This window comes from Macrotis lagotis, chromosome 1, assembly GCF_037893015.1.
Source record: "Macrotis lagotis isolate mMagLag1 chromosome 1, bilby.v1.9.chrom.fasta, whole genome shotgun sequence".
Taxonomy (NCBI): Eukaryota; Metazoa; Chordata; class Mammalia; order Peramelemorphia; family Peramelidae; genus Macrotis; species Macrotis lagotis.
This window is the reverse complement of record NC_133658.1, coordinates 861,859,444-861,886,314: the sequence shown is the minus strand read 5'-3', so window position 1 is coordinate 861,886,314 and position 26,871 is coordinate 861,859,444. Positions and strand designations below refer to the sequence as shown.

The 26,871-nt window shown below is 42.7% G+C and overlaps 1 protein-coding gene across 1 annotated transcript in view; it reads right to left on the bottom strand.

Annotated features, from left to right (window-relative positions):
• Positions 1 to 883: 883 nt before the first annotated feature.
• The window catches only part of MECR (mitochondrial trans-2-enoyl-CoA reductase), a 45,879-nt gene continuing 19,891 nt past the window's right edge, over positions 884 to 26,871 (bottom strand). The window contains exons 4-10 of the mRNA XM_074217894.1: positions 26,470 to 26,613; positions 23,900 to 24,002; positions 22,961 to 23,063; positions 19,382 to 19,455; positions 9,794 to 9,854; positions 9,515 to 9,587; positions 884 to 7,823 (exon numbers count right to left, since the gene is read on the bottom strand). Coding sequence (XP_074073995.1) covers positions 7,666 to 7,823; positions 9,515 to 9,587; positions 9,794 to 9,854; positions 19,382 to 19,455; positions 22,961 to 23,063; positions 23,900 to 24,002; positions 26,470 to 26,613 — 716 coding nt within the window. The 3' untranslated portion in view covers positions 884 to 7,665. The remainder of the gene's footprint in view (positions 7,824 to 9,514; positions 9,588 to 9,793; positions 9,855 to 19,381; positions 19,456 to 22,960; positions 23,064 to 23,899; positions 24,003 to 26,469; positions 26,614 to 26,871) is intronic.

The window sequence follows — 26,871 nt, the reverse complement described above, 5'->3', positions numbered from 1 at the left end:
TTTGGGCAAGCCACTTAACTCCATTGCCTTGAAAAATCTAAAAACAAAAACAAAAACAAAAAAAACATCAATTAAAGAAAAAAGCTGATATCTGAATTAACTACCAAGAAGAAACCATCCTCACAATATCTGGTGGAAAATGTAAACATTTTATGCCTTTATGCTTAGTGATATATGCAGCAGTGATTGCCATGACAAATGAGAGCCATAGGAAGAAAGGTAGAGATATAAAGGTATGTCACTAAGGACCAGCACCACCCTGGTGGAAGCTGGAAACGGTCATTAAGGATCTATGTGAAAGCTCTGAAAGGATATGTCAATACTTTATCTAGATGACATGTAGAAAACTTGAATGCTATATTTCTCAATTAAAATCTATGGAAGGGAATCCAGAAAACAAGGGCATATCAGAAATGAGCAATTGAAAGCAAAGGTTAAGGTGACAAAAGGAATTAATAAAGAGCAAAGAAAATAACTATTAATGGAAAACTTTAGTGCATCAATTTTCAAATCATGGACCATAGATCACTAGTATCCCTGAGGATAAAATGATTTTCATAATAAGATATGTCATTATATTATTTCCTTTTCTAAATACATATTTCTACATGAAACCATTTATTCATTGACTTTAATCCCAACAATTTATTGAATGCAGTAGGTATGAGAATCTAGATCTCTTCAAAGATTTTCAAAAATATGTAAGAATGTTTTTGGGTAAAATATAGTCACTTTGCATAAAATATATCAACATTTGATGGAGAGAATAATTTAAATGAGTTTATATTTTAAGGTATATCAGTTTTAATTTGATATTGATAAAAATCAATAGATATAATCAAATAAAAGCTCTTCATTATGAACAATTTTTAATTGTACAAAAAAGGAGAGGGTCCTAAGGCTAAAAAAAAAAGTACCACACTATGAAGTGGAAAATTATAGCAAATGAGAAACAAAAAACTTATGTTTATGATTAATGTGATGAAAGATAGGTGATATAAAACCAAAAGAGATCAATTAAGAATGCTCTGCAAATGGAATAGTACTTTATTAAGATGTAAATCTCAGGATAGGTAGCTGATAGGCACTTGAAGATAGGTAGTTCCTTATTTCAGGTGGGAGAACAGTCAGGTTTGAAAATGTATGGTAAGTTGGTTCTTATCCTTCGTTATCGAAGAAGACCAAAATGACATCACTATGTTTGAGACAAATTAGTGTCTCTGACTGTGGCTGATAGACCAATATGCATTCAGAATGTTCTACCACAGGTTGGGCACAAATAGTCCATGTGAACACCTGGGGTAGGTATTCTAAACTAAGGGATGTCACATTTCCTTTGAGCTGCTTCAATTCTGCCTTCCTCAAAGAGTGTAGCACCCTCACTGATGAGGGTACACCATGCTAGGTGGTCCTGTGCAAGTGTCTCATGCTGCACAATCAATTCTAAGACCTTCAGGATGTCTCAGTATCGCTTCTTCTGACTCCCTTGTGAGCACTTGCCCTGGGTGAGTTTTCCATAAAATAGTTTTTTGGACAAGCCTTTCTGGAATTCTAACATGTCCAGCCCATTGTAGGTACGCTCTCTGTAGTAATGTTGGAATGCCAGGCAGTTTAGCTTGAGAAAGGACCTGAGTGTCCGGTGATCTGCAGCATCTTTCTAAGTGGCCAGTACAGTCAGGGAAGGGTTGGTTAATGGAACTACAAGTCAGCCCCCTGGTGAAAGAAGTTCCCTTGTCTATTGCTGTGCCATCTCTTACCTCCTTTAGGCTGCCTTGCCCCTCTCCTCCATTTGCCATGATACCTGGAACTCAATTGCCACAGTTTCATAAGATCATGAATCTAGGGCTGGAAGGGTCTTTGGCAGCTATTTAGTTCAATTGCCTCCTTTTACAGATGAGAAAACTGAGGCCCAGAGATTAAAGGCCTCTTAAAGTCAAAGACAGTAAGTGGCGATTTTTTTTTCTTTTTGTAAGGCAATGGGGTTAAGTGGCTTGCTCAAGGCCACATAGCTAGGTAATTATTAAGTGTCTGAGGTCAAATTTGAACTCAGGTCCTCCTGACTCCAGGGCTGGTGCTTTATCCACTGCACCACCTAGCCGCCCCAAGTGGTGATTTCTGACCCTTTATTTGACATTCTTTCCATGGTTCCCAACTGCCTTCATTTCTTTGGATCTCAAAGGCTTGCCCATTAGAAAGAAGAGACTCTAAAAAGAGGCAGGGCAGACTCAGATAAGCTAACTAACTTCTGCAAATTTCTCTCCTGGTCCCAATTCACCTGGATTAAGCAGCAATTCTGATGATCTGAGGATAATCTAAGCCTTTCTACTTGCCTGTTAGAATTTACCCTAGAGTTTGAAAGAGGGGAGAAGTCAGGGGGGTAGAGCATTATTTGGTGCTGTTAAGCGTAATCTTCTTTAATCACCCAGCCCAAACCAAGGCCAAGCAGGATATCATCTACATTTTTTGTTTTTGTTTTTGCAAGGCAATGGGGTTAAGTGGCTTGCCCAAGGCCACACAGCTAGGTCATTAAGTGTCTGAATCCGATTTGAACCCAGGTACTCCTGACTCTAGGACTGGACAGGTGCTCTATCCACTGAGCCACCTAGCCACCCCCATCTACAACATTCTTGACAATCTTCCTTCTGTATGAATATCTGCAGGGATGGCAAGCTAGGTATTTCCCAGGTAGCTCATTCCACTTCTGGAGGACTCTTAATGGTTTATAATTGACATTTATATAATACTTTTGAGATTTGATTTTCAGAACTCTGTGAGGTAGGTATAATGGTAAAATAGGTATTATGAAATATCTTATTTTACAGAGAAGGAAAGTGAGGTAGAGAGCTTAAGTGATTAGTCACCCATGATCTCACAGCTGGTGCCAGTAGCAAGATATGAGCCCTGGGTTTCCTTTCCATGTTTAGTGCTCTATCTACCATGTTTTTGGCACTTTTCCCCCAAATGTGGGATCAAAATCTGCCTCCTTGTTCCTTCCACCCTCTAGGGGCTAAGAGCAATTTAATCATTTCATGGAACAAATCACTTTCTCCCATCCTCATTGATGCCAGGTTCCCAACCCTGGGACTTTAGCCCTTAGGCTTTCTTTGCTTTCCCTATGTCTCCCTTCTGTTCAGACCCTTGGGAACCTCAAAGCATTATGTTAATGACCTTTTCAAACACCTGGTCTCATCATTTCTGGGCTTCCTCACCTCCAGTGACCTCCATCGTCACTCCATTATACCCACCCACCCACCTAGTCTGGCCAAACTTTGGGATTCCCCATCATTTGGGCAACAGTGAAGATCTGCTTCTGAGCATGGGTTGGAAACTTGTGTTCCTGTAGAAGAATCCCATGGCAGAAACAATTGTACCCATTTGGCCCAAGTTTAAGAGTTCAGGAAATCGGATCTAGAGGGGGGAAAAGTCCTTGTTTGGTAAATGGAGAATGACTAGAAGTTCAGGTTTGATGCGGGGTATGCTTGTCAGAAGCTCTTCAGGGACATTAATTCTTCAGGGAAAAGCTAAATCACAGGCTGGCATTAGGTGCCTCTGGGAGCTTGGGCAGGCTTTGTGGAAAGAGACTCAAAGGGCAGTCTTGCTCTCTACCCTGTGATTTTTGGCTTGTGCTGGATCTGAGTCTCCCTATTTGTAAAATTAGAGGGTCTGACCTAAGATAGGTGACCTCTACGGCCCTGTCCACCTTTAGATTATGACTTTCAGCTCCCCTAGGTGGCACAGGGTACATCATACTGCATAGAGTCAAGTAGACTCAAGTTCAAATGGTGCCACAGAAACTTATTTAGCTGTGTGACCCAGTGCAAGTCACCTAACCTCGCAGTTTCAGTTTCCTCACCTATGAAATGGGGATAAATAGAACTGATCCCACAGGGTTGCTGTGAAGATCAAATGACATGTTATGTTCAGAACTTTGCAAATCTTAAAGTATTCTATAAATGCTAGTTATTTTTATGAGAACTCAGAATTCTATACCTTGTCCTCCCCTCTCCCAGTGTTGCCTCATTCTTGTCACCTGATCTTTGCTCTCCAGCTGACCCAGCTCTCAAATCCCATTTTATTTTCATTGGCCTCCCTACCCAGGATCAGATACTTCAGCTCACTACCACCCTCAAATCAATCCCCTCTTTCCTTCCTTTCTCCCATATCCCATTTTCTTCTGTTCTAGCTTTGTTAATCCTTAGTCCTGGGCAACACTAGATTAGAATTCTGTTTCCATTCCTAAACTGCCTAATGATTTTGTCTCCCTGCTCAAGAAGCTTCAGGGACTCCCTTGTGTTTTTCTTTTTAATAGTTTTTTTTTTTTTGCAAGGCAAATGGGGTTAAGTGGCTTGCCCAAGGCCACACAGCTAGGTAATTATTAAGTGTCTGAGACCGGATTTGAACCCCGGTACTCCTGACTCTAAGGCCGGTGCTTTATCCACTACGCCACCTAGCTGTCCTTCTCCCTTGTGTTTTTAGGATAAAATATAAATCCTCAGCCTGGCATGAAAAGCCCTTCACAATCTAACTGAAGGTTCAGCCAAACTGGTTTCCCTCCTGTTCCCCACATACTACACTTCACCTCCATCTTTCCACTTCTGCCCCGGCTAATCTTCATGCTGGAACACATTTCATTTTCTTCTCTGCCTCTTAAGATTTCCTAGCATCCTTCAAGGCTCAGCTACCTAACCCAAGGCCTTTCTTGGTAGCTGTCAAGTACTTTAAAGAGACTGCTCAATAAATAATGGTTGAATGAATGAATCATTCAATTAGTCTCCTGTGATACATATGCACACACACATGTGCTCAAGTTTTTCCTTTGAAAATAAACCCATACCCAAACACTTTTTTTTGACTCTTCTACACTCTCAGGTGGCCATCTTCAGTCTAACTTTAAATCTTTTCACTTGCTGCCTCTATGTCCCAACCACCCACTTTCTCCTCAACCTCATGTAACCTATCTTCATTAGGTTTCTGAAGCAGTTCTTTCAAAGGTCACAAATGGCAGCCTAATTGCCAGATCCAATGGCCTTTTCTCAGTCTTCATCTCCCATGACCTTTCAGCAGCCTTTCTATTCCATCAACTATCCTGTCCTCTCCCGCCATGGCAAGGTCTCCTTTTCCTCAAATGTCTACCTCTCTCATCTTCAATTTGGTTCCCTAGACATAGGCTCATGTTTCTGGAATTAACTTAATTTGGTCATGAAACAATTCAAGATCTGAGAAGCCTTGCTATCTTTCAATAAATTCTTGTCTGATTGTCTGGAAGATGGAGTGGCTTTAGGTCAGGGGTACTTAATCTGGACTATGATTTTTTTAAAAATATTTTGAAAATTGTACGTTAGTATAATTGGCTTGCTCTGTAATTCTTTGTATCTTATTTTATGCACTTAAAAATATTCTATGAAGTGATCCATAAGCTTTACCAGACTATGAAAGAAGTTGACATTGCAAAAAGAAAAGAATTAAGGAGTAGTCAAGGCAAATCTGAAGAAAAATTAGAGGAAATTCAGCTGATCTTGATCTACAAATTTGCCATATGTAATGAGCTTTTGGATACATACATCATTTCATGTTAAAAAGTTTTAGAGAAGAAAATACCATTAGAATTCTTGCAGAAACATGGAATACTGGAATCCTGTGATATGGTTGGAGAAATGCTTGGATGTTATGAAAGCTTCCCCTTTTTACTTTTTCTCCTTAGCCCTTACATTTCCAAGTCTAATGGGCTGCTCCAGCTGGATGTCTCACTGACACCCAAATACCAGATAGGCCCAAACCAAACTTATCATCTTTCTCCCCAAATGTGCTAGTCATTCCCTTCATTTTCTTCCCATGCCATCTACAATATTCTGTAAGACCTATCAACTCTACCTCAGACTCCCTTCCCATCCCAAGTCTTAGATCTTCTATCCCCTTTTGCCTAGAGTTCTAATTGCTCTTTACCTCCAGTATCTTTCTTTTCCTATCTATAATATATGCAGTTAGATTAATTTTCCTAAACCAAAATTCTGGACAGGTTATTTGAAGGTCATTGAACCTTTAAAGGTTAAAAAATCTTCAATGATTTCCAATTGCTTAGAGGAAAAGATACAGATTCTTAGCATGGCATTCAATGCTTTTTACGGGTGAGCCCTACACACTTTTTGAGCCACATGTATTCTGAAATTCCAACAAAACAGGCCAACTAGTGTTTCATGAATGCAAAATTTCAAGTGTAGAAAGAGATCTTAGTCACCATCTAGAGAGATCAGTCTAAATCCAAACAGGAATCCATGCAACAGAATCTTCATCAGCATAATCGAGTAATTAGGAAGGCATTGTAGGAAGACCTTCACCAGCTCTTGCTCTTAAAGTAGCTCTTTGCACCTCTGCAAAAATCTGTTAGGATGCTTTCCCTGAGGCCTTACTTCTCCTGGGTAAACATCCTGCTCCAACTTACCTTTAGATGTCAGGACTTTGAGTTGTTTCATCACCTTGGTCTCCAGCTTGTCCCCTTGAAAATGTGGTACCCCAAATGAAACACAAAACCCTTCACATGTTCTCTGCAGGGAAAAGGACACCTGTCTAGTCCTGGACACTATGCCTCTTGATGTGGTCAGTTGTTTTGGCTGCATGCTGAGGTTAGAACCCAAGATGTCCTTGGAAATTTTTCAGGTAAATTGCAATGCTTGCCAGACCTCTTCCACCTTGTTCATGTGAATATGGGTTTTGGAACACAAACAACAGACTTTACATTCATTCTTATTAAATCCTCCCCCTTTTAAAAAAATTTGGCCCAGAATTCTTATTCAAACTACCACCTTCCCCATGCACCCTTCTCTCATCTCCTTCCCGAGAACTCCCAGCATTTCTCAATGGTGTCATCCATTCCACTTAGCCTGCAACCATAAGGATTGGAAGAGGCAAAGTCTAGGACTCAGGATGAATGAGTGGTGAGAGCCATATCCACCCTTGGAGACATGGGTAAGGAGGGGCTTACAGATGGCCCAGCAGTTCCTCTACCCAGTTGGAGGAGAGAGGCCACATGAGCTGAGGAAGGTGGGGGTGGGGAGAATAAACCCAGAAATACTCTACTCTCCCAGGGAAGACTAAGGTCTGCAACTCTAATTCTTAACCCTCTACCCCTCCATGCTCATCCAGAGGGTGACCAGCAACGAGGCTTTCAAGGGGTGCACACTGAGACTCAAGCCCTTTGGCTTCCACTGCCTGGCTTAAAGGATTATGGCATAGTCCTCAACAAAGAATGTGTACCCCCACAGGTCACATGCCCACCTTTCTCCGAACTACAGGGCTGGGTCATGTAATGTTCCCCCTGCAGGCCAAACCTCTGGTACCTTTGATTCTCCCTGCTGGACTTTAAGTGGGGAAAAGCAAAGGGAGACCATGCAGATACCTCCCAATGACCAGCATCCTGCTACTCTGCTAGAAAGGATTGCTTCTTGTTTAAGAAATTGGCAATCACATTTTATTAAATGAAGCTGGGGCTCAATGGCTACAGGCCTGTTTTCTGATCTCAGAAGCAGGCCTGCCTTAGTGAATAGTGGTACTCCAGAGAAAGTCTGTGGCTGAGACAGCACCTGACCAGAGGCTGATACAGGTCATGAGGAGGCTGCCTAGCCCCTCTACCTTGGTTCATCATGCACGGATACTTGTCTTCTTGGGTTGTTACATGATGAGAATCTGCTTTGAGGAAACGAAGGGCTTCATGGAGGCCTCCAGAGCTACCTGGTAATCCTGTAGTGGGACCTCAGAACAGACTGGAGCTGTGAGTTGCCCTTGGCGGATGAAATCACACAGGCTGAGGATCATCTCTTTAAACTGAACTGTGAGAGGAGAGAGGATGTGGGAAGGGTCACAGGGCTCTGGAATGTATAGATAACTGGATGGGGAAACTAAGCCTGGAAGAAGGGAAGGGACTGGCCCAAGATCCCACAACTTTCTAGAATAAATGAAGCAGGAATGGAAGCCAGGTCTCTTCCTCTAAGTCCAATACAGCTTCATTTCCCCTCCATTCATATCTTCATCGTTTTCTGTGTCAGCGCTGGAATCTAGTGGCAAATTAGTACTATTTTCAAATGACCTTTGAGGAAATCAGGAATTCTTTAACTGACCTAATTCCCTCCTGTTTAAAAATAATTAATTAAATTTTCTACCTTAAGATATAACCAGTAGGGGCGGCTAGGTGGTGAAGTGAATAGAGCACCAGCCTTGGAGTCAGGAGTACCTGGGTTCAAATCTGACCTCCTTGGGCAAGCTACTTAACGCCATTGCCTTGAAAAATCTAAAAAAAAAAGATATAACCAGTGTATGAATTTATTTTATGTTTTTTTTGCAAGGCAACGGGGTTAAGTGGCTTGCCCAAGGCCACAAGGCTGGGTAATTATTAAGTGTCTGAGACCAGATTTGAACCCAGGTATTCCTGACTCCAGAGCTGGTGCTCTATCCACTGGGCCACCTAGCTTCCCCTATAAATTTATTTTGACTATATTTGGTATCAGTTTCCTTTCTTTTTTTCTTTTAAAAAACTGGCAAAGGAAAAAATAAAAAAAAGGCAAAAAAAAATCAATGAAACATGTAAAAACTAGTCAGAAGAATGTGAAAAGAAGTTCAAGAGGGAGTAGAGACAAGCAGGGCAATGTTGAGTTCTATGTGATAAGCTATTAAGGTTTGACAAGCTGTAGGTAATATTTATGGTTAGAATTCTTTCTTAATGCTCTTTGTATATGGAAATGTCCAAGATTTTTATGTTTGTTAAGTTCATAATAACTAAAAATATTATCTTATTTGGTTTTGAGACATTAAACTTCTCTACTTCCACAGGGCCTTCCCTCCAGAGAGAAATGTTAAGCAAGGTTTTAGTTGTCCAGACTTTATTGCTTCCTAGAAAAGACATCTCTCTGCAGGCTGATTCTGAGCTGAAGGCCTGTCTATGCCTGCTCCTCCTTCCCTGCACTTTCAGGAGAGATGTCTCTTCTCTACAAGTCCTTGTTCCTCCTCATCCCCTGAGGGATCTCAAGGGAGGGGGGGAAGAGAAAAATAAAACACAGAAAAAGGAGCAGCTGGAGCTCAGCAGGACTCTTGGGGGAAGCCCCAAGGTAGTGATTGAAACAGGACTTGGGCAAAACTACTTTGCCCTTGATGTGGATGGGGAGGTGTGGAACGGAAGTAGCCAGGTGAGGCCTGGGTTCTGAGGATATGAGGTGGGGAGGGAAGAGAAGTAGCATTTAAATAGTGCCTGTTGTGTGCCAGGCCTGGGCCACAACAACTGAGCTGGGTGTTTTGCTCAGGGTTACACAACCAGGAAGTCAGAAGCAGGTCTTGACTCTAGCTTCTTGGCTCTGAGACCAATTTTCTCTTCTCTGGCCAACTGGCACACAGAAATTGTTTCATGCTGAATGAATTAAAGCAAAGAACTCCCTTTCCTTGGGGTCCAACAAATCTCCCTGGGTTCCCCCAGGTGTTTCTGGTCATCCTGTTATCCCCCTGGTTCTAGCATTGGGTATTCCCCACTCACCTGGACTTCGGTCTTTCTTCCACTGAGACATCCAGAAGCCCCGGAGCTTGATGTCCTTAAAAATGAATGAGCTCTGTGGACACAGGGGAAGAGAGACTGAGGGCTCAGAGAAGAGCAGAATGTTAGAGTGCAAGGTGCAAATGCAGAGGCCTGGTCTGAGGTTAGTAGCTTCCAGTGTTGGAGGAGGAGGAAAGTCAAACTTTCCCTTACACATTTCCCTAAATCTGTCTCCCCTTCCTGGATTCCTCTGGATGTGAAGGAAACCCTGTGCCCACTTACCACTGAGGCTGTGACTGGTTGCTTGGCCATCCCTCCATAGGTCACCATGGTGCCGCTGTGCCTGAAAAAATACCAGAGATAAGGGGTTGGAGGAAGAGCAGCTTTCTCTGAGCCCAGGTGCTATGGGGCAATCTGGAATAACCCCTGTAGAAATGGGCTCTACTCCACTTCTGGCTCTGCCACCAAGGAGGTGCACCACCTTTGGCAGCACTCTTTGGAACTCAGTTTTCTCTTCTGTAAAATGTATCTTGAATAGATGACCTCTAAGGCTCTTCTTCCCAGTTCAGATCCTCTATGTTAACATTTTGTGCTTCAGCATTCTGTATTCTAAAGTTCCTTTCAGTTCTGATATTTGATTTGTTTAATATTCTATAGACCCTATAATACCATATAACTGATTATCTAGAAAGTACTTTAGGTTTGCCCTACAGATTAGCCATTATTGTTCAGTCATGTCTGACTCTTACTGATCCCATTTGGGGTTTTCTTGGCAAAGAGACTGGAATAGTTTGCCATTTCCAACTGAGGCATACAGGGTGAAATGACTTGCCCAGGGTCACACAGCTAGACAGTATCTGAAGTCAGATTTGAACTTGGGAAGATGAGTCTTCTTGACTCTAGAACCAGTGCTCTATACACTGTCCCAATAGATTGACCCAGTTTTCCTCAAAGCATGGCTCAAGTATTTCTCAGAAACAAAAACTTAGCTAATCTTCAGTCCATGAATCTCCCCCCACCCTACTCCAGTTGAAAATTTTTTCTTTCCCTTCAGAAGTTATTCTGCATTTCCTTATCTGTCACATAGGACAGCTAGATGGCACAGTGGATAGAGCATGGGCCTTGGAGTCAGGGGGACAGGAGTTCAAATATGACCTCAGACACTTGACTCTTATTGGCTGTGTAACCTTGGGCAAGTTATTTAACCTTAATTGCCTCTCATCCAGGGTCATCTCCAGTGGTCTTGATTCCTCCCTGGCCACTGGACCCTGATGACTCTGGAGGAGAAAGTGAGACTGGTGACTTAGCACAGCCCCCTCACTCAAATCCAGTTCACTTGCATAACATGATATTACTTCCCTGATGTTGTGGTCTTCTTCAAAAATGAAATACAACATTAATTATCTGTCACACGCAGAATGGAAGTTCTTTGTGGGAAGGGGGAACATTATTTTTGTCTCTGCCTATTGACAGCACATTGATCCTAATATACAGGAGGCACTTCATGTTTGCTGAATTTATCTAAGTTATTGAGTGCCCACTATGTTGAAGGTACTGTTTATACTGTCAGATAACCAGTACTTGTTGATTGGTGGATTGTCACATGAACAAGAGCAGCTAAATACTCCAGAATCACAGGTAACACTAAGCTCCATACCTCAACTTCAGCTACGCTCCTGCTTCCTGATTCTCAGAATCACAGAATCTGATGGAATTGGACAGACCGTAGGAATGGTGCTAAATGGCTAAAGATCTCCTCTCCAATACTGCCAGTGTGTCCTCATCTGGACTCCACCTGAATCACTTTCATGAACAGGGAGGGCACAACCTCGTGGGGTAGCTGTAATGGTCAAACTTTCCCTTACACATTTCCCTAAATCTGTCTCCCCTGCCATAGTCAAGTTTTGTTCTAGCTTTCTTTGGAGGCCAAATAATATTCCATCCTTCTTCCATACTATAGTCCTTCAAATATGTCAGAATAGCAAATGACTATCCTCCTCCTAAGTCTTCTCTTCTCATGGATCCTGGGATAGCCAGGACTCCAGGTCTCACTTATACATTAAGTCTTACTAGCCAACAAGGCCAACACGGACTAGAGATCAACAGAAGGGAGGAGGATGAGGTGGGAAGACCATCAGAACATCAAATACAAGTTTTGACTCTGCTACTCCTAGTAACCTGTGTGACTTGAAATAGGTTCCTTCCCCTTTTCTTGGGCATCTGTAAAATGAGGGAGCTGAATGGGGATGGTCTAAGACATGGCTTTGGCCTCATCTTAGCTCTAAAAATTCTCTCTTCCAGATCTCTTAAAAATACAAGATTGAAAAATAAAGGGTAAAGGATTATCACATTTTTCATACATTTCTAACAAGCTGGGACTTTGAAGAAGTTACCACGATTTCCTCAGTGTTGGGGACTCCAGTCAAGTCCTAGGGAGTTGCCTGAGGCAGGTAGAGATCTTGTGACTTGCCCAGGGTCTACAGCTAGTTAAGTGTCAGAGGTGGACTGAACTCAACTCTTCCTGATCTTCTGTGGAGCATATTATCCACTAAGTCACACCACCTCTAGACAAAATCATGCACTACCAATTCTGAGACTCTGTTACCTATCAAACTGACAAACACAATAAAAGATAATAAAATTGTGAGTGTAGTTGTGGTAAAATAGGTACACTATTTGGTAGAATCTTGAATTGGCCCAACATTTCTGGAAAATAATGCAGTATCAAATAATAAGTAACAAAAATGTTCAGATCTTTTGCCTCAGTAGTACCACCACTGAGGTAATATCTCAAGGTGAATGTGGATGGCAAAAAAGGTTCTGTCCAAGAATACTGTGAGCAGCATTATTCCTGGTAGCAAAGAGTTGAAAATAAGTGAGGTATTCAAGAACTGGCATGGTTCATTATGGAAGGTTAATACAATGGAATGTCATTATACTGTAAGAAATGATAATCCACAGAATTTTAGGGTGATTTATATAAAGTAGACAGAAAGAAGCACTAAAAGAACAATACACACTAAGAGCTTTGTAGTTAAAGCCAACAATAACAAATCTCCATTATATACATAGTAACGGCTACATGGTCTGAGAAAACACGAAAAATATGCACAGCTGGTGAACAATGGGTATATTTCAATCACTGGTAAACTAGGAGTTGTGTTTTCATCACACATGACTATTTTTCTTGTGCTCCTTATTATATACCTTAATATAAATCTATGTGTACTTGCTAAAGAATTCAAAATTATTTATCTATACACACACGTACACATCTTTAAAAAAGAACCTGGCTCCTTAGCTAAAAATGGAGAAGAATTACAAGGTTGTACATGTATTCCTGTTACAGGAAACATTCAACCCATGGTTGGATGACTGCTTGTCTGGCATGTTATTGAGGTGACTGGGCCGGGAGATGAATCAGAGGAACTCTAAAATGAGGAAATCATGCCTGGGCAGGGCAAACAGAAAGGGTTGTTTCCAGAGACATCTTGCTTGAGTCAGTCATTCAATCTGCATTTATTCAAACTATTCTATGTCAATTGTTGCTGTTCAGTTGTGTCTGACTCTCTCTGACTCCATTCAGGGTTTTCTTGGTAAAGATACTGGGGTCGTTTGCCATTTCCTTCTAAGATCTTTTGACAGATGAGGAAGAAGAGGCAAACAGGATTAAGTGACGTGCAGCTAGTGTCTGAGGTTGGATTTGAACTCAGGAAGATGAGTGCTCTATTCACTGCTCTTCTGTAAGGTACTGTGCTAGTGAAGGAGTTAGTGTGAAGTGTGTGTAGCACAGACCTTGGAATGAATATGGTACAGATCTTGGAGTCATTTCTCTGAGCCTTTGTTTCTTCATCTTTAAATTGGGGACAATAATATTTACAGCATTTCTTTGACTAGATAGTTGTGGAAACTGAATGAGAGGCATGCAAAATGCTCTCCAGGCTTTAAGGCAGCATATACAAGGTAGGTCCCTCTTTTCAGTATATAATTTGCACAGAAAAAGACTGTCTTGAGCAAAACCTGAGACTAGTGGACAGATTCTATTCACTTCAAAGCACCTGGCTGACAGGCTCTTGGTCAGGAATGGAACTTATCTCAAAAAGATTGATAAAAACTTGGTGATAATCAGTCTTGATCCAAAAGAAGAAATAATGATTCTTCTCTAGTGGGAAAGCCTAGAGTGGTGAGGAGAGCACTGGCTCTGGAGGGGGAGAATTCAGGTCCTGCATGCCTCTGTTGTTTCCTACCTGTGTGGTCTTGGACAAATCACTTACTCTACTTGGGGCTCGGTTTCCTCACTTGTCAAATGAGAAGGTGGAATAGGACTAGTTACTGGTGTCAAACTCAAACAGAAACTATTATTTACTGATGCCCACTGACTTAGAAAACCCAGGCAGCGACTTATACACTTTGGCACTAAATTTTTTCTGTAACACAAGTACATGAACAGCCTTGTAATTCTTCTCCATTTTTTGCTAGAAAGCTGGGTTCTTTTTAAATATATATCTATATCTATTTATCTTTATACAGACACACACACATATATATATGTAAAGTTTTGAATTCTGTTAGCAAGTACACATAGATTTATATTCAGGGGTATAATCAGGAGCACAAGAAAAATAGTCATGAGTGATGAAAACATAATACCTAGTTTTACCAGTGATTAAAATACCCTGCTCACCCATTGTTCATCCGTCTTCTCAGCTCTCCAGGGATCACTATCCTTTGATCCTGTAAGTCTCTTAGCCTCTTGGGTCTCAGTTTCCCCAACTGAAGAATGAATAGTTGAATTACAAAATCTCTGAAGTCTGGCTCCATGAACCTAGGATACCCTGCTTTATACAAAATTGTGCATATAATATCAGACATGACCAGCTTGAATGTTTTCTTTGTTTCTATTTTTTTTTTTTGCAAGGCAAACAGGGTTAAGTGGCTTGCCCAAGGCCACACAGCTAGGTAATTATTAAGTATCTGAGACCGGATTTGAACCCAGGTACTCCTGACTCCAGGGCTGGTGCTTTATCCACTACGCCACCTAGCTGCCCCTTTAAAAGGCTTTTCAACTGAAAAGAAAGAAGATGACTCCTAACTTGCACCCAACAAGCTAGATACCATTGGGAGCTGTTGCGGTGTCAGAAGATGATGAAGGCTGGGCAGAAGGAAGAAGCTGTCACTAAACTAAAATGGTTGATAGATCAGCTACCTTCTTTAAATGCACAATGCATGAGAGACAAGCAAAAATGAACAAGAGTTTTACAACAAAGACTTTAGAAATTTTTCTGAGACTGGATGGGATAGGATTCATGAATGGAAAATGGCTCTGAAAGCCTCTACCTGATTAAAAGGAACAGAATAGGTAAAAAGGAGAGGCAAAAGGAAAGGGGCAACATTGTAAACTTTGGGTTTTTTCCTTAAAAAAAAAACCCAATCAACTGATAAGCGTTCTCTTGCTGTCCCCACCACTTCCCCACTCCCAAACTGAGTCTTGCTTCTATGCAACCTTCCCAGCCTCCAAATTGGTAATTAAATTTAAAGGTCACTTGCTGAATTGAACTGACTTGTTGGGGCTGCAGCAGCAGAACTCCTATTTCAGGGGGTGTGGAGATTGGATGGCTTTAGAGCTTCCACATCCCTTCCCACTTTAAGATTCAATGAACTAATAAATTGATTTAACCTGTAACTCTGGCAGACCGAACTCAAAGTGAATTAAATGTTTATCATTTGGAAAAGCCTCATGATCTCTAGGCTGCCCTACCTGAATAAAAGAGCATATACTGAGAAAATATACATATACATGTGAAGAAATCTAGAAACAGAGAAAGGGGAAGAAGCATGGTAGAAGGCAAGGTGAAGTTCAGTACAGGCACACTAGAGACCATCTGTCCTGAAAGAGGAAATAAATGAATAATTTGGTAAGCACTGGGAGAGGCCAGAGTCATGAAAACCTTGGGAAGAGAGTATCCAGATGAAGAGGGTGACCAACTACTTCAAAGGGTGCAGAGAGGACAAGGATGAGGATTGAAAAGATATTTGGGATCTGTAATTGACCCTTTGTGATTGAATGTTTTTATTTATAGCTTGGATAAAGGTAAAGATGGCGCACACAATACAAAACTAAGAAGGACAGCTAATACTCTAGTCATTGTCAAATTTGCATCTTATCCAGGGAGATCCTGAACTTTTGGAGCCAGGATTGAAGAAACCTGAGAAGTTGAAACACTGGGTTGAATTGAGTAAGATGAAATTTAATAAAGAGGAAAATTAAAATCTTACATTGGAATTTAAAAGGTCAACAAGACAAGATGGCCCAGCTGTGCCTAAATGAGAGTTTGTTCAAAGAAATCTAGGAGTTTTAATGGCCTACAATCTCAGTGTGAGATAGAAGTCAAGTGGGCTAAGGAAACTTGCAATGGCACCAAGAGGTAGAGCATCAGGACTAGGGAGATGCTAATTCCATTGGGAGTCAAGGGCTGGAGCCCTGTACTCAGACCTGGACACCATGTTTTAGGAAAGTCAAAGTGAGGGTCTTCAGAAATGGGAAGGACCTCAAGTTCATGCCATATGATGTTAAGCAGCAAGAGCCGAGGATGATTAACTTGGGAAAGACTTAAAGGGAGAACACACTTCCTGCTTTTAAATCTTCAAAGCACATGGAAAAGGGTGTAGAGTTGCTTGGTTTAGCCCCAAAGGGCAGAATTAGGAGTGACTAGTAGAAGCTGCTGAGATGCAGATTCAGACTGGATGGAAGTTCCTAGAAATGAACATGATCCCCAAATGGGGCAACAACCTGCCAAGGAGGTGGTGGTTCCTCCTTTCTCCACTGTTCTCAAATAAAGGCTGGCTGAATATTGGCTGGGTCTGATGGAGAATGAGAGCTGAATGAGAAGGCCCCTGCTAATGCTGAGGTCCTGAGAGCCATCCCTTCAGTGTTTCTGCCCTTGGTCAGGTTTGGTCTGGTCCTCGAGTAAGGAACCCCCCCACCAAGGCCTTGGCTGAACTGACCCTTGGAGCCCTCCATCATCACCTCCTAGACACTGGCTCCCCTTCATTATCATACTGAGGGGGCATCAGAGGAGAACTTCAGAGGAACAATAGCCAAGCTTACAAGCCAGTGACAAGGAGTAGGGAGGAATTATTCACTGTTCAAAAGAATTTACCTTTTCTTTTGATACCCAGCTCCCATGGAAAATGTTCCAATTAGTCCAACTGTGATCCATATGCACCTCTTTTTGAACCTTCAGGGCATCAAGGGAAATTCAGCTGTTTTCATCTGCTCTTACCCATGGCTTCAGAGGCATTAGTATTGTTAGTCTATCTTGCTCTTTTCTTGAATTCCATTTTGAGCCCTTCAAGAGAGGGATCAAAGCCTCTCGTCTGTTTGATACTGTCTGCCTAGATCAGCCCTCGGTGAGTGTTCCCCCACACCATTCCCAAAGGGGAAGGGGCTGCTAAGAGTCGGATGATATCTGCCAACATGAAGACCCTAGCAGTCTAGCTCCCAAGAGGAGCTAGGTTCAACTCACATCGAGAAGGGGACTGGGGTGAGATGACTGAAAGTTATTTTTGGCTTTCAGGTTTCAGAATGCCTTATAGAGGGAAGAGGGAAGCAGAGAGTGTGTAGGAAATCCAAACAATTTATAATTACTTATCAACTATTACAATCCCATTAGTTCATTATTTGAGTTAATCCCATGTCATTGGCTTTCATGGGAAGTAAATCTTGCAACATTTGCAACATCTTCCATGAGCCATTCAGTTCTTGTGAAATCTGGAAGGATTTTAAACCTCTTAAGAGGATTATCCTTCCCAAATTTAATATCAATACTGACTTGCATTTGATTAATGCTTTATATTTTTCAATAACTTTCATAAACTTCATTTCAGTCAATGTTTGGGTGGTGGGAGTGATAAGTAGGTTATTTCAACTTTGTTTTATTGATGAAAAAACCCCAAAATACAGGAAGGATAAATACCCATCTAAATTAGGCCTCTCTTACTCAGGAGTCTCAAGCAAAACTTGTTCTCTTTGCTTCCAAACTCACCCTCTCCCCCAAAGCTTGCTTTTTTTTTGCTGCTTTTCTATTGTTCTTTTCCTTCTAGTCACTTAGCTTTGTAATGCTGGGGTAATCCCTGACTCTGCTTGTATCCCCTATGTCCAACTAGCTGTCAAGTCTTGTGGACTTTTCTTCCGGTCTCTCCCACCTGCATTATTCTCTATACTCCTAGAGTGTAGCCTTTTGTTTCTTTTGGTCTGGAGTACTCTATGAGCCTCCTAATAGTTCTCATGACCATCACCCTTCCAATCCATCTTGTACACGGCTCCCAATGAGATATTCCTAGAACTCAAATCTAGCCAATGTCACTCCCCAGTTCAATAAAGTTTTCTGTGGCTCCCTCTTGCCTCTGGACAAAATGCACCTTCTTCTATTTGGCATTTAAAACCCATCAGTAGGTGGCGTAGTGGATAAAGGACCAGTCCTGGAGTCAGGAGTACTTGGGTTCAAGTCCAGTCTCAGACACTTAATAATTACCTAGCTGTGTGGCCTTGGGCAAGGCACTTAACCCCGTTTGCCTTACAAAAACCTAAAACAATAAAAAATAAAAAAATAAATAAAAAAAAAACAAAACCCATCAGTCTGGCTCTGGCCTGTCTTCTCAGGATTCATACACACTCCTTCCCTGTGGGTACTCTCTGTTCTAGTTAGACTATACTCCTCTGTGCCTCTATAAGGACCTGGACCATCTTCCTTCCACATTTCCTATTTACTTAGATACATAGCTGTTGATTCCCTCAAAGGAATGTAAGCTCCTGGAGGGCAGGATTGTCTCGTTTTGTATCTTGAGTCCTTAGTACAATGACTAAGTGCTTAAGAGATGGCTTGGTGGACTGTCTGATCTGAGGCACACCACTAGTCAGTTGGTGGAGGCAGAAGGAAGCCTTTGGATCTCTCTGTTGGATCATTTTGATATTTTCGAGCTAGGATCAATGGTTGAAATCTGAGATTTACCACGAAGAGGAAAGAGAATTATATAGATGCTATAGATGGAAGGGGCCTTTGAAACAATTTGTCCAGGGGTTTTTAACCTGAAGCCTCTGGGATTCTTTGAATAGAAATCAGGGGAGGGTCTATAAACTTGGGGGGGGGGGGGAAATCTTGATCTTTACAAATCCCTAACTGAAATTCGGCATTTTTTTTAAGTTTTTTTTTTTTTTTTTTTGCAAGGCAATGGGGTTAAGTGGCTTGCCCAAGGCCACACAGCTAGGTAATGTGTCTGAGGCCGGATTTGAACTCAGGTACTCCTGACTCCAGGGCCAGTACTCTACCACTGCGCCACCTAGCAGCCTCTGAAATTTGGCATTTCTTTCAATTAATTAAGAACATCATTGTAAGGAGTGCATGGCTTCACTAGATTGCTAAAAGGTCCTTGATACAGAGTTAAGCTCCTCTGAACAGAGTAAGAGTATGAAAGAAGGGGTCTCTCACTGGGTCACACAGCAGGTTAATGGCAGGGGTGGTACCTGAATTCAGGGGTTCAAGACTGAGCCTCTACAAAAGGATTTTGGGTGCTCAGCTGGATGAATGACTCAGATGTAGGTGGGTGGGGTGGAGCAGGTGGGGCTCAGGGAAACCTGCCTCCTGCCCCCCCCCAAGCCTTGCTGGATTTCCTTTGATAGAATGCCATGAGACCATGAGAACTCCTGGGTTATATCCCACCCTGGTATCTCCCCAGTGCCTGGCATGTTACACAGAGTTTAAATCACGTTGCTCTAAATTCAGATGCCAGATGCTGCCAAGGTTCAACCCCCACCAGGCTGGTTCTCTCTTGCTTGTGGGCAGCCAGGCAGGCACTCACTCATTCACTCACCCCAGATGTCGTATCAGCTCTGTGGAGCTCTTCCCCCCAACACAATTGAGTGCAAGTCGAGGCCGAGGAAAATTCTGAAAAACAAGGAACCCACAGGATGGGTCAACAGTTATTTGGGGGTTTGGGGCTCAACCCAAACAGGGCTTCTCCTGTACTGGTCCCTCCCCATCCCTGCAATGATGTTGGAACCACTGGACCCAGATGCCATCTTCAAAAGGGGAGGTGAGAAAAGAGTGACAAATGCCCCTGCTCTGCCTCCCAGAACTGTCTCCTCCTTGAGCTAATCTCAGCCCTGTCCTTCCCCTGCCTGAAAGTGTTTCTCCGTAGCTTGTCTGTTTGTGTCCACAGTCTGTTCTTCCCACCTCAAGGCAGCAGAGCACAATGAAAAACACCAGACCAGGAAATAGGAGACCCAGGCTGCCGAGGACTTTCTGTGTGACCCTAGACAAGTCACTTCACCCTGTCTGCTTCAGTTTTCTCATCTGTAAAATGAGTTGGAACAGGAAATAGCAAACTGCCCCACTATCTTTGCCAAGAAAACTCAAATGGGGTCATGAAGAGTTAAGACACAACTGAAACTACTCAATACCAAATGAAAAAGGCACCTTCATAAGATTTGTGAAGCACTTTGCGTATACTGCCTTATTTGAATCTCAATTACCCAGGAAAGTAGGTTCTTCAGGGATCACCTCCATTTTAGAGATGGGAAAGACAGGGCTCAGGAAGGTCAGACTAAGTGTCTGAAGGCTGGGGTGCCTGGAACACCAGAGGGATTTAATCAATGCTTGTTCCTTCTTTGGCTTTAAGTCCTCCATGCCCTTCACCAACTGGCTCCCCCTCAGTCTGCCAGCATCAGAGAATGTTATTCCTCACGTACCATCCAAGAGGCCATAATGCCCTATCTCCAAGGCTTTGTGCCAATTGTAGCTCTTGCTTGGAAAGCACTCCCTCTGTCACATAGCTGCAGCTAAAAAAATCACTCCCTCTTCCCAAATACCTTGACCTTCACTAATTTGTACTCATTTTCTCTCTATTCTTTAAAGTCATCAATTCTCTCTTATTTGACTAATCTCAAGACCTGTCTCTGTCTCATTCCTTCTCCTAGACCTCTCTACATACAGCCTTTGATATTATTGGACCTGTTTTTCTCCCAGTTGCTCACCCTGGTTCTCCTCCTCCCTGCCTGAGGGCCTCCTTTCAGGCAACTTTGCAAGATTTTCATTCTGGCCATGCTCTCTACCCATGGGTATCCCAGAAGTTTTTTTCCCAAGGCCCTCTCTTTTCTCCCTCTATCTTGTTTGGTGATTTCATAAGTTCCCATGAGTTCAGATATAATTTCAATCTAAAGTTTTGTTAAATCTTGTAGTTTCAACCTTAACATTATCTCAGGTATGTTTGCTCTGCCAACATAGGCATAGCCCTAGTACAAATGTGTATCACCCTTTCCTTGGTCGACTGCAATGCCCGACCCTCCCCACCTAAGTTTCTCCCTACTCCAGTCTCTTTCCCGCCACTACCAAAGTCAATTTCCTAAAGTGGAGGTTTGACCATGTCACTAATCTACTTCATAAGTCCTATCACCATTATCATCATCTCCTGGTTATCTGCAGGATCAAATAGACTCCTGTTTGGCACTGAAAGCACTTCCCACCTTTCCAGTCTTCTCATAGATCACTCTCCCCACTCCATAGTCTGCGGGAGACCTTGTTCTCCCAGTGGTTAGTGCCTCCAACTGAGATGACTGACTTTCATCTGCTTGATGCCCGGGGGTGCGTGCTAGCACACAAACACACAAACACACACACACACATATACACACAGTGTTTTTTCCATTAGACTGTCAACTCTTTGTGGCCAATGGTTGTTTCATCCATTGAATTTATAATCCTGGTACCTAGCATGTGATTGGCCTAGAACAAAGATCCATAAAATTGTTTTAAAAATATTTTGCCAGGCAAGCCACTTAACCCCATTGCCTTGCAAAAACCTAAAAAAAAAACCAAAACCAAAAACCAAAAAAATATTTTGCCGCCTAAAAAAACCAAAAAAAAATATTTTGCCGTCTACATTCCTTTGCAATCTCATGTATTTCATTTTGTTTTTCATTTACATTGGAAAACAGTTCTGAGAAAGGGTCCCCAAAGGTTCACTAGTCTTCCCAGAGGGCCACAACAAAATGCTAAAGTACCCATGGCCTAGAGGCTTTCTCCCCGATAAAATTCATGAGATTAAAATTGTGACCCAGTACAATGTCTTGAACTCACTAGGCCACAGGAAAATGCTGAGTGACCAAAGAAAGGGGAGCTGTGGTAAGGGTCCTCTTGTAAAAAAGGTTCTGGGGGAAAAACAGTAAAAAAACTGCTTCCATACTTCCAGAGCTCCAGGACTTCACTAACTAGGTTGCTTCCTGTACTGGTGCAGCTCATGTACCATCCCTTCCATCTATGCCTTAGGAGTTTAATAAATTACTGTGGCCAAAAGATTTCATCAGCTGGTGATGAGCCTGTAGGTCCTGGGAACTTGGCAAAGCTAGTTCATGGAAGACAGTCTATTCCCAATGAGATGATCCTCAAATGAGAAAATGGAAGGCACTGTTTTAAAGACTAAAGTGCTCCAGAAGTGTGAGCTAGAGTTTTCTTGTTATTTACCACATAACTGCCTCACTAAGGTGATATGGATACTGACTTTAGGGATGATGGGTTCAGAGAACTATAGGATGTTAATGGACAGGGAAGGGGCTTTAGAAAATCTGGGGCTAGCCCCACTCCATTGTTCTAGAGAGAAGAGACTGGCTGTGGTCTGTTCTTCCTACAGGGCACTGGCTCTCTGATGTGAATATTTACTTTATTTTATCTTCCACTTTCTTTTCAGTCTTTCACAAAGCCTATGGGATTCTGTCCATATATTCTGTTGATATGTTGTTAACTGATGATTGGAGAGATGTTTTCTCCAGAGAAGAAGAGAAGTCTCCATGTGAGGAGAACTGGGAAAATTCTCCAAATTTGGAATTGGCTACTTTCAAGAAACACAGACCCCATTATATCATAGAGTAGTAGCAAGAATCCTCTAGTTCAGGGGCAGCTAGGTAGTGCAGTGGATAGAGCACTGGCCCTGGAGTCAGAAGTACCTGAATTCAAATCTGGCCTCAGACACTTAATAATTACCTACCTAGCTGTGTGGCCTTGGGCAAGCCACTTAACCCCATTGCCTTGCAAAAACTAAAAAAAAAAGAAAAAGAAAAAAAAAGAAAGAAAAAAGAAAAAAGTTCAGAGGTGTTTTAGTTAACCCCTTCCTTCTCCCTAACCCCATTTTACTGATTGAGAAACTGAGGTGCAGAGTTGTGAAGTCATCAGTTCATGGTTCTAGGGAGAAGGAACTTCAAAGGTGACCTAGTCCAACCCTTTCCTTTTACAGCTGGGGGAGGTTAGCCCAGGTCTGCCCAAGACCACCCAGGTAAAGGGCAACAGATTCAAAGGACCTTGAATCCAGGTCTTTGGACTTCAACTTCAGGGCCCTCTTTACTATGTCCAAGTCTCTCAAGTTTATCTGATCTAAAGAATACCAGCCCATCCCAAGTACCTTGAAGAAGTCTTTCATCTCAGGTTTTCTCATTTCCTCCTCTGTGAAGACATGTTCAGCCCCCAGGCCCTTCAGTCTGTCCACCAGCTTCTGTAGATCTGGCCTAGGCACCAAATATAACCAAATGACTTGAGACATGCTGTTCTCACAATGACTTCCCAGATGGCCTGGGGTCCCATTTGCCCTACAGTCCTTGGGACAAATGACCTCACTTCAAAAGGATCATGACTCCAACTCATCCCCTTTCTCATGCTGTTCTGGTTAAATCTTACTCCCTTTATTCCTTCTATTGGAATGGTCCACTGGCCATCATGTCCCATTTTCTCTTTCCCCCCCAGGGTGGACTCCTGAGATTATGGCAAGTACCACCTAAGGATGCTGGGAAAATCAGAACAAACTGAGGGCCAGGATCAGAAGCAGGATAAGGCTGTGGCCTCTGGCTTTGGAGCTCCCACTAGAAGGGCTGAACCCCTCTCCTGACATGTGGTGTTTGGGAAACTCAATTTGCTCAAAGAACAAAACATTTCAACATTCTCAAATAGCTGCTGCTGTTTTGAAAAGAAGTCCTGGTTCCTTCCTATGTGATGTGAGCAACAAATAAGAGTGAGGATCCAACAAAGGGAGCTTTCCCCCCCCTAATTTCTGATGCTCTGTACATTCAAATAAACTTGCCTCTTAAATCTGATTCTTTGGATTCTAGCATGGGGAAAAATAAAATCAGGCCCAGTACTTTACTGAGGTTTCTGTGATCTCAAATCTACCTGAGCCAGTTTTAATGTGGTTCTTAGGAACCTGCTGAAAGGTGATCTTCCCAGCTCCTGCTAGCTGCCTTGACTCTGACCTTTATATCTTAGAAAGATCCTCCAGGGTAGCCTGAAAGACCCTATGGAAGATGGGGTGACAAGGCAGATAAGCCACAGACTAGCTCCCGCTCCCCACCTGTCTCGGACCACATTGATGGTTCTCAGGCCCAAGGCTGCAGCAATCTGGATGACTGCCTGCCCCACTCCACTGTTGGCTGCATTCTGGATGATGGAGTCTCCTATAGAAATGGAAAGAAAAGCACAAGTCAAGAGCCCAGGACCTCCCGGTACAAGCTCCCAGGGCTAGGGTAGGTCTCATATTGTTATCTAAATCATACCTAATGTCTTTAAAAGAACATTGCTGTCAATCAGTCAACATGTATAGGACACAAAGAATGAAAGAATTCCTCACTTGTAATGAGCTTATACTTCATGGTGACTTCTCCCCACTAGAATAACTCTGGGTCAGGGTCCTAGTGTCCCACCCCTAGTCCTGTCTATTGAGTATTCAAAGATCTGCCCTAAGCACTGTGAAACAGGAGAAAAGAACAGTCACTCTCAACCTACTCTGGTTAAGGACAGGGATGCCTGTCATGTTCAAGGTCTGTATTTCCTGATGAGAAGAGCTAGAGAATCCTTCTGAGGGTTGTCTATTCTGAGGATATTTTGGAGGACAACGAGCTCCTTGCTAAATGGGGGTAAGGGTGGAGATTAAGAGACTGTTCTGAGCCTTAATTTTACATGATGATTGCTTTAGTGGTAATTTACTTTGTGACTTAGGACAAGTCATTTTACCTTTAAAAGGCCTAAATGTTATCCTCTAAAATGAGAGGCTTGAAGAAAATGCCCATTAGCTCACTTCTAATTTGATCTCCTGAGGACTTTTCTAGTTTCTACATGATAAGAGCCCCTTTAGATGCTAATGGTCTATGTTCTAAGAGCCCTCCTAGCTGAGAGTTTAAGTTCTAAGCTCCTTCCCAGTTCTAACATTTTGTTCTTTTTTAAAAATTTTATTTACTTAAGGCAATGGGATTAAGTGACTTGCCCAAGGCCACAGAGCTAGATAATCATTATGTGTCTGAAGCCAGATTTGAACCCTCAGTTCCTTCTGACTCCAGGGCCAGTGCTCTATCCACTGTGCAACCTAACTGTCTGACATTCTGTTCTGACTATCTTTTAATTATGATATTCTAGGTTTCAAGGTCTTTCTGCTCTATCATTTTAGGAGCAAGGGAAATAGACAATCTTTTGGTCTAAATCTCAGTGGTGTCAATAAATGGTAAGAAAGGCTCAGATGGTAACCTTGTGTTTTGCCAGTTTAATATATGATGAGGGAAGTCAACTAATCTTTAGATATGGTTATTAAAGACTTGAAAATTAAATATAAGAAATTTTTCTTTATCTCAGGCAAATTATGCCTACTATAGTGAGGACTAGGAAATGGCCCCCATTTATGTCACTAACAGATAAAGTTTTGGGGCATCACAGTCCCTGGAAATCAGGAAGCCCAAGGTTTAGGAGCATAAGATCTGACTCTCACCCATTCCTCTCTGCCCCCTAGAAACAAGAGAGAGAAAAACAAAAAACAAGAACACCAAGAACAAATATTCAGACAAACAGCAGATTATCAGGCAGCTTCCCTGGCAACCAATAAAGACATGATCCCAGGCAAAACCCAGACAAGAACTTACAACTGTGCACCAGGTAGTATCTACCCAGGCCCCTGGTTTATTCTTCTCTAAGATGATTTAACCAAACAATCATTTACCATTTTTAAGCATTGACTTTAAGCCAAAGTCTGCACAAGACACCAGGACTACAGAGGCAGACACGAAACAGTCCTTGCTTCACTTCTGACTCAGAGTTCAGGCTCTTGGGGAGACAACATGTACATATAGAAATATGAACAGGTACAAATACATGTGCATATGCACAGAAATCTATACAAGATCTCTATGAATTAACTAAGGGGAATTTTAGTGGAGTTGGCACCAGTGGTTGGGGAGGGAGATCAAGAAGTCTCATGGACAAGGCAACCCTTGAGCTACTCTTCAATCAACGGGTTCTAAGAGGAGGAGGTGAGAAGGGAGTGAATTTGAGGCATAGTGAACAGCTGGGGGAGAAGAGCAAGGAGATGGAAAGTGAGCTTCTGAAGAGTGAGAAACAGCAGGACAGCCTGCTGCAGGGCAGGGAGGGGGAGTCCTGTGTAATTAAATAAGAAGCAAGCTGGTGAGTTGGTTGTGTTGTGAAGAGGTTTACATGTTAAGTAGGGGAATTTCTAACTCTAGAGTTAAGAGGAAGCAGTTGGAATTTAGAGTAGGGGATTGACATGGTCAGACTGCTGTTTTAGGACTATCACTGACAATTGTGCAGAGGATGAACTGACGGGGAGCTAAGGGATAGACAACCAGTAGGAGGCTCCTGGAAGGTGGCTCTGTGAGGAGAGGCCATGGCATGGGAGAGAGGGAGGAGTCCAGGAAGTCACACTGCTGCCATCCGGAGAATTCTCCCACTTGAACAAAAATTAGCTTCACCTGACCTCCCCCAGACTCAGTGTTAGAGAGGCAAGCAGGGGCTCTCCTTCAGAGGGGGCTGTCAGTGTTCTCTCTGGCCCACAGGCTGAGATCATTCTGTTGTGCCTGCACTCCTCTCAGATCCCCAGGGGCTCCTGGATCAGACTGTAGAATCTCCCCTTCAGTCCCTTACCTGGTTGCAGCTTCTCGAAGTCCAACAGCATCCTGTAGGCAGTGCAGGGGTTCACACCCAGGGTAGCTGCACAAAGCAGGGGAATGTCGCTTGGGACCCCGACCAGGACTTCTTCACTGATTACAGCTTCAGTCTGCCAGGTTCCTGGGGTCAAAGAAGGTCAGTGTCTTCACACCAAAGAAGCTGGGTTGTTCCCAAAGGCCTGAAGCTCAGTCCCTGCCCTCTGCAAACCCTTCATCTCTCAGATTCTTACTCTGATCAGCAAGGGTCTGGAACCAATGACAAATCTGAGGTCCTTAAAGGTCCACAATGGGTGTAGAATAGCTGCCTCTTTTTCGGTGCTGGGGGCCAAGGAAAGAGAAGTGACTCTCCACTCCTCTGCCACCCACCTCAGAGCAGGCT